Raw genomic sequence first — 8060 nt, 5'->3', positions numbered from 1 at the left:
GACACGCTCACGAACCGTCGTTCGTTCCGTCACATCCTATAAGTACGATCGAGCGCGCAGTGGGGAGCTAACATCACATCAGAGATCAGCCCACGCGCACACGCCAAGAAGAAACCGACCGATTGAGCTCCACTCGGCATGGTTTCCTCCAAGAACGCCCGCTGCACCGCGCTTCTTCTCTTGGCCGTGCTGCTGCTCTCGTGCGCCGCCATGGGCCGCGCGGCACGGGGCCTGGAGGAGACGGCGCCTGAGGATAATTACCCGGCCGAGGCACCGGAGTCGTCGCCTGAGGACAATTACCCGGCCGAGGCGCCGGAGTCGTCGCCGTTCCCGGACTTCCGGTCGTTCCCGAAAGTCGAGCTGCCGCCCATGCCCGAGATGCCTACAATTCCCGGGTTCAGCTCTCCCGAGCCGGAGCCGGAGGCCGATGAGCCATGATCAAGGACGAGGGCCGTGACATGAACTCAGAGAGAATGTGAGCCGTCCATGCTCCTTGCGTACGTACGTTGTGGTGTGCTGTTGTGTTCGTATGATCGTATGACCTTCCACTGGACGGCAAGTGTGTATGTCTACATGTTCGATAAAAATCCTGTGATAGAGTCTGTGTTGTTCACTATTGGATTCACACCCATTGAAATATGGAAAGTTTCACACGTGACATCGACTGACATGCAAACTAGAGTACTCCCTCCGTTCCTAAATGGCTAAATCTAATCTTTTTAGAGATTCTATAAAACGGACTTAAAATGAGTGCATCTACACTCTAAAACAAATCTATATTCATCCGTATGTAGTTTTTCTATTCAAATCTCCAAACCGACTTATATTTAGGAACGAAGAGAGTATTTCTCAGGGACTACACCATGCCAACTTTGATGTACGCTATATATATGTACAACCAAATAGTAACAATCTCTACAGTTTCTAAAGAAATGTAAACGCAAGAACCAGAAGATCGAATTGCCAATAAGATTTGTCAGGTAAGTCTCGAAACCAATTGGCGACCCGGCCCTACCCCCGCGAAAGGTGATCTAGCGCCGCTGCTGCCGGCGCCACAAGGATCTTTCCTCCCACGCCCACCTCACCTCTCTTCCCCCCTCGCGTCCCTCTCGTGCCACTCCCGCGAGCGACCGGGAGGCGAACCCTAGCCACCGGGACTAGGTCATCTTTGCTCCACCCCCCCCCCCTCGCCGTCGAAAGCTCGCGCCACGGGCAAAGTCTAGTCCGTATAGGTGCCGGTGGGACTTGCTCCTCTCCATGCTCGAGTCGTGTGGCACATGACGACGGTTGGGTGATGGCGCGTCAGTGCCTAGACAGGTTTGAACGCATGTTCGGGTCACGGAGGGATGGTCTGGCCGAGACCCTGCTATGGCGGCAGCGGTTGCCTGAGCATCATCCCAAATCTGGTGCGGTTGGGGCCTTGGGGTACCTTGGTGTCAGCTCGGGGCAGCGGCCCGGTGATGGCGGCCATGGCCGGCGGTTCGACGGCAGCGGGACGTGCCTGTCTATATCTGGTTTGGACCTATATGTGCCGTGGGGGGTGGCAGCGTTGTAGCAAGTGATCTGGTGCACAAGATGCTGGACTAAGGCTCGTCAAGCAGATCCATGTGAAAACCCTGCTCTCGGCTAGTTGCCAAGGCCGGCGATGGTGGCGTTCTTCTGCGCCATCCTTTTCTTGAAGGCATCGCCGTGGAGAAGCTCCAAACCTCTATCCGCTACCTCCGGGGAAACCTAGATCAGTCGATCGGATAACGGTGGTGCTCTTGTGTCGTTCTTCCCTTGAGGGCATTATTCTTGGAGGTGCTCTTTAGCTCGAGGGACCAGTGGACGGTTTCAGCGGTGGAGTGGTATTTCATGAAACGCATCTACGACGTGGAGTCTCGAAGGCATGGCACAGCAAGGTCTCGACGACGAATGTGTGATGATGGACACACGTAAGGAGGTTGCGTTGTCGGGCGCAGTTGTGGCATCGACTATAGGCCTTGCGAGGTCGATGCTTAGGTACATATTTTGAAGATGGATCCATGAAAGACGACGGCGGCAACCTCTGCATCGTGTGCATGTGGTGACCACTGAGAGTGCGCCGGACCCGTGGGTCACCCAGACCCGAAAGTGCGGCTTGGTGTTGGGGCCTTCAGTTATGTTGGGCTTTGGTGTGAGGTCTAGGTATACGGCTCAAACAATCTGCACCCCTTGATCAAGTTGATAGGAGTAGCGAGAGATATTGCCGAGATAATGGGCTTAGACTTATTGATGTACTTTGTAAGGTCTTGATGAATAATTAATAAAATTGTTGCATGCGTCGCCCTGGTGGTGCAGAAGAGGCCGAGGGTCATCCTCTTTTGAAAATAAAATAAACCAGAAGATCAGATATTGAGCATGATGCCTAAAAACCTCGCATATTTACAAGCACAACTGAAAGCTGAATCGAGTCAGGAGATAATGTTCGTACTTCTGTACAACCTGATTAAGTAAAGTTTATCATGCCTAGATTTCCATCGTGCGATTGAGATAAACATGACCAAGATGAAGCGATATATTGTACTAGCGGGTTAAAAAAATAGAGCTCGGTATTTGTGCCTTGGTGGTGACTGGGGAAAGGCCCCTTGGATGCAGGATGCATAACCAAGCAACTCGCTACCGCTTGCACTTGTTGCAGTAATGGGTTAGCGCGGACACCTTGGATGCACATCTGTAGCAGAAGCTGCTTCCACACCTAAAACAAATCAAACAAGGGAGCCGCAAATCATTTCACATTTGTCAAGTACAGCAGTGAGCGATCTGTCAGGAGTTGTAATCTGATCCGTACCTGCATTTGATGTAGTTGCATCCTTCCGATTTCTCCACGTACATCCTGCACTTGGGGCACCGCTGCCACCTCTGCCGTCCGGCGAGCCTCCTCAGCAGGAGGTCCTCCCGGCCGCGCTCGTCCTGCCCGAGCTCCTGAAACTCCCTGCACCCGACCCCGGCGTGCCACGGAGCGACGCACCGGGCGCAGAACAGCCTGTGGCAATGCGGGCACTCGGCCTCCACGATCGCTGCCGCACCGGCCTCACCATCGGCGAGAAGAGGCGCCGAGCATTCCTTGTACGGGCAGTACACCCTTTTGGCGCCGAGCAAAGACTCGCACAGTAGGAAGCCCCACTTGTCGAGCAGGTCCGAGGAGATGATGCCCATGCAGCTCTCCGGCTCGACGGCGCCCTCCTTGCAGCCGGGGTCGGGGCATTTGACGCGGGCGACGTTCTCGCCCAGCTTAGCCGCGACGTACTGGGCGACGCAGCCCGAGCAGAAGGCGTGGCCGCACGAGCCCACGCTGAACTTGAGGGTGCCAGGCACCGTCTCCATGCAGATGGCGCAGTCGAAGAGCTCGCGGTGGCCGTCGCCGTCGCCGTCGACCACCGACGCGTCAACACCGGTCAACATGGGGTCGATGGGCGATACGATGAACGTCTCTGGCCTGGGTACACGAGGTGATATTGAGAATTGAGTTCGTTGCGCCGATCAAATACATCTCCGCTCCGTGCCGCAGTACGATTACGAATGAATCAAGCGCAGGGGAGTAAATAAAACTGACCACACAACGAACACGACCATCGTCATCGCCACGGCGAGGCCCCAGCAGCACCATGCCTTTGCTCGCCCGCTCAGACCCTTCTCATCTGCAGGAGAAGGGCACACGGCGAGCGGGGACACGTCGAGGACCGTCTTGCCCGGGTTGGCCTCTTCGTCGGCGCCGCCCCTTCGGTAGCACATGGCCGCCGCGCCGGCCGCAGCGGTGACGTTGTTGCCGGCCAAGGCCCCGCTCCGGCTCTCGGGCACGAGGCCTTTGAACGGCTGCTCCTCGGCGGAGAAGACGGCGAGGAGAAGAAGGGCCGTGAAGGGGACGGCCCCGGCGGACGGCATTGCGCTTCTCCCACTCCGTCGCCGCGTGTGCTAGTCGTGTGCTTGGTTCGGTTGGATCTGGGTTCAGGTTGAGCTATATCCGCGTATCGCGCGCGTGCACGTATCCGCGTGAAACGGAACCCCTCGAAACTCGTCGCCGGTGGAGAATTATGATCCATCGGGTCCTGTGCCATGCCAAGGAGGCAAAAGATTGGTCGTCTCCTTGTGGAATGAACGTGATGAATCGTGTCGTCGTTGCGTGGCTTTCACTATTAATTGATCCCATGCACGTTCCGCTGCTACTAGTTTTTCTTAAGTACAACAATGACGTATAATATTTTTATAGAAGGAAAGATAGTTAATTACAAGAACCCGTCTTCGCATCGAACAAATGAGAATCGATACTCCAACACCTAACTCCGATGCATCCTAAGATAACTTCTCACAAATCTTTGTAGACCTCCTACACCTATCCCCGCAGCTCGCCATTCTGCGATCTCAGCCAGCACCAAGATGGGTATGAGAGACACCGGTCCATCCTGTTGAACACCCTGACATTTCTTTGCTTCCAAAGAATCCATGCCACTGCGTTGACTAAAGTGTCAAAGCCTCTCCTATTAGCTCGAGTGAACTTCTTTCTTTCCCTAAGCCACCGAGCTGAGAATGCGTCCACTTGGGCCGTTCCTTGCACATTTAGTCTAAGGAGGTCGAACACACTTTGTGCCACACTTCCCTGCTGCTACTAGTTATGTTACTAGGACAATTAGTGATTAGTACGTTAGTTCATGACTTTCTACTGTCCATATCAATGTGATTGTGTAGATAGATGTTTTTTAAATCCTGCTACTTGGATGCCGATATTACGCGAACGTTCTGTCTGGGAAAGCCTCAGATCGAACAATTCATTTGATACTGGGAGAGGGCATAGATGGAAGGAATTCGTTCGAGAGCGCCCCGGTGGGATCCGGCTTGCCTGCTCCCTTCCCATGCTCCCATCCGTGCTCCCACTTCACCCTACGGTTGTCTTTTTTCCTTTTTTCTTTGTAATCTAATCATCTCCCCCCCCCCTCCCTGATTTTAAGTGGGTGGGGCCGGGCCTTATTTTGTTCCAATCAAATCAAGACACGTACGCGGGAGCACGGATGGGCACACGCCGGGGGAGCAGGCAAGTCTCGTCTGCCCCGGTGCGAACACCCTCGTATAGTCCACTACATGCCTTTTTGCTATAACTAAATGAAAGAAAAAATAAAGCTCAGTTTAACCCAGTTTTTACTGTGACTACAAAACCCCAATTATGGTTGTGAGTTTGTGACTAATAAAGTACAGATTTCGCCATGCTACAAAAATTGCAAATGTCCGAAGAAATGAAAAGATGAATTTTTCCGTGATAGATATATTGAAAAACAAGATACTACTACAGAATCCTAATGGTTCAAACCAAAAGTAATGTCATCGTCTTTATAAGCAAAATTTGACATCATGGTCAAAATGATATTTTTATACGAAATAGCATTAAAGAAAAAGTTCATGGCAATTTGCATCTGTACATGGTTGCAAGAAAATATGGATTAAAATTGTATGGTATTTTTACTATATGCATCAAATGATTAAAAAATGTGGACTAGAAAAATGCCGTCATGTGGCAAAACAAAAGGGAAAATTTTGCCATCTTGTTCAATAATTGCCATGTTTTTTTAAAGGAAATATTAAACAGTCTACATAAGCAAAAAAACCCATAAACAATGGAAAAGGCAAAACTTGCCATGGATGGGAAGTACTTTTGCCATGACAAATAAAATAAATTTGCCATGCGCGACCAAAAGTAAATTTGTCATCTATGTAAAGTTGGAAAGTTAAGAAAACGTGGGAAAATCGATTTCATTTTAGGAACATCGATGGGAGAAAAACCAGAGATGGTTGAAAAAATCAAAGAAGAAAAGGGAAGAGGGCGTATATAAAAAGGTTGGACGAAGGAGAGGTGAAATGAGAATCTTACGTTCTTTGTAAGTAATGGAGATTAGCACAAATGCATGTGCATGGCAACGTGAGAGGAAATTGAAGTGAACCCTCCAGAGTGGCACAATGGTGCCACCCAACGTCGGCAAAGAGGTGCATGCCAAGGTTTAAAAGAAAAAACATTATCAGTTGTACATTAGGCACAAAAGATGTCTTAATACCAGTGGTAAGAAGCACTTATCTTTTTCATAATCCTAAAATCTACTCTCTCGCTTCGGTTTGTCGGAGCTATCTCACAAATCTGAGCAACCAGGGTACATATATAGTGATTGGAGGGAATGAATATCACATGCTTACTTTTCCCACAAAATATTTGATTAGAAAATATTGATGTCCCCTTCGTAATCTTCTACCTCTCCCTCCTACTCCTCCTCCTCCTCCTTGCTAGGTGAATGGGCGATCACTCAAGCGGGTCCCATTCATAGATTTCATCGTTGCAATGCTCGGTGGAAGATAGGGAACTAGACGGCTGCCATCTATTTTTTCGAAGGGGCGCTTTATTACTTAAAAGATTTTAAGCATTACACCCGGCCTCTGCATAATTAAGTTGCACACAGTCAAATAAGATCCTCTCACACAAAAGAAAAATAAAACGGCAAATTACAACGAAACATGTAGAGTCCGTATAACGCCTAATGTGGAGGGGGGCCAATCCTTAGATCATGCTGCCACCCATGTTGGGTAAAAGTATCCCTCGCCGTAGCCTCCAATCGTGTACACACCTCCGTAAACAAGTCTCGATTCTCCACGCGTTGTAGAGAGGACCATAAACGAAGAGTCCCGGTACATCTGTAGATAAACTGCAACAGAGAAGTACTTTTATCGTTAAAAACCTTATCATTTCTATATAGCCAAAGCGACCAAATAACGGCAAGCGCTCCCACCCTGAGAAGAGTTCTAAACCCGTGATCAATCCCATGTAATCAGTTGCCAAATACATTAGCAACACTACAGGGAGGATACAAGCCAGAAGCTATTTGGATGACTGACCATATGGAACGAGCCAATTTACATTGGAAGAATAAATGTTTTATTGTCTCCTCATGGTGACAAAATACACATTGCGAGCTTCCATGCCAATTCCTCTTAATAAGGTTATCTTTACTAAGAATGACTCCGCGACGAAGATACCATGCAAAGATTTTATTCTTCAGAGGTATCTTCATCTTCCAGATCTTCTTGTTATTAACAACTGGCACATCAGACAGGAGTAACGCTCTATACATAGAATCCACTGAGAATTGTCCATTCCCATGGAGGTTCCATCGGAATACATCAGACCCATGTGACAAGTGCACCGTGGACAACCGTTGGAGCAGGATATTCCATGATTGGAGTCCGGGTCCAATTAAGTCTCTTCTGAACGTCACATTTGGCGGAAATGATTCCATTACCGTGGGATAGTATCACTTTTGTGGCGCACAATGTTGTATAGAGCCGGATATTGTTCCCGGAGTGTGGCATTTCCTAGCCACTTGTCCTCCCAGAATCTAATTTCCGAGCCGTCCTTAATCGAGAAGGATCCATAGCAGAAGAAATATTTCTTCGTAGTCATTAGACCTGCCCAAAAGTGGGAATGCCCAGGCTTCCAATATACTTGGGATACCGCCTTGGAACCCACATATTTCCTCCTTAGGAAGGTTTGCCATACACCATCTTTCGTTAGTAATTTAAACAACCATTTGTCGAGGAGGGCCCTATTCTTAACGTCAAGGTCATGAATGCCCAACCCGCCTTGGTCTTTGGGACGGCAAACCACACTCTGTTTAGCCAGTCGATATTTCTTTCTCTCACTATCTCCTTGCCAAAAGAATCTTGATCGGAAGCAATCCAATCTATGTAAAACTCCTTTCGGTAACTAGAAGAAGGAAATCATATATAGTACCATATTACTAAATACTGAATTTATGGGGACCAATCTTCCACCCAGATACAACAGTTTACCTTTCCAACTGCTAAGTCTTTTGTGCAGTCTCTCCTCGACGTGTTTCCATTCAGCATTTGTGAGTCTCCGATAATGTATCGGTATCCCCAAATATGTGATCGGAAACTGACCCAACCCGCATCCGAACAGTTCAGCGTACAGGTGGGCCTCGTCTTGAGCCTCGCCAAAACAATTCACTTTTATGAAAATTGATCTTTAGACCCAAGAGTTGCTCGAA

The 8060-nt window shown here is 49.2% G+C and overlaps 1 protein-coding gene across 1 annotated transcript; it reads right to left on the bottom strand.

The window, feature by feature from the left end:
* Positions 1 to 2637: 2637 nt before the first annotated feature.
* LOC125535458 (E3 ubiquitin-protein ligase RNF144A-like) lies at positions 2638 to 3903 on the bottom strand. Its single transcript, XM_048698506.1, has 3 exons — positions 3575 to 3903; positions 2810 to 3457; positions 2638 to 2716 (listed from the first exon to the last, which is right to left on the bottom strand). The coding sequence occupies exons 1-3, from the start codon at positions 3901 to 3903 to the stop codon at positions 2638 to 2640; spliced, it is 1056 nt and encodes a 351-aa protein (XP_048554463.1).
* Positions 3904 to 8060: the final 4157 nt, after the last annotated feature.

The sequence above is a fragment of the Triticum urartu genome, chromosome 2, assembly GCF_003073215.2.
Source record: "Triticum urartu cultivar G1812 chromosome 2, Tu2.1, whole genome shotgun sequence".
In the NCBI taxonomy this organism is placed as follows: domain Eukaryota; kingdom Viridiplantae; phylum Streptophyta; class Magnoliopsida; order Poales; family Poaceae; genus Triticum; species Triticum urartu.
The sequence above is the reverse complement of the archived record's forward strand: the minus strand, read 5'-3'. Positions and strand labels throughout refer to the sequence as shown.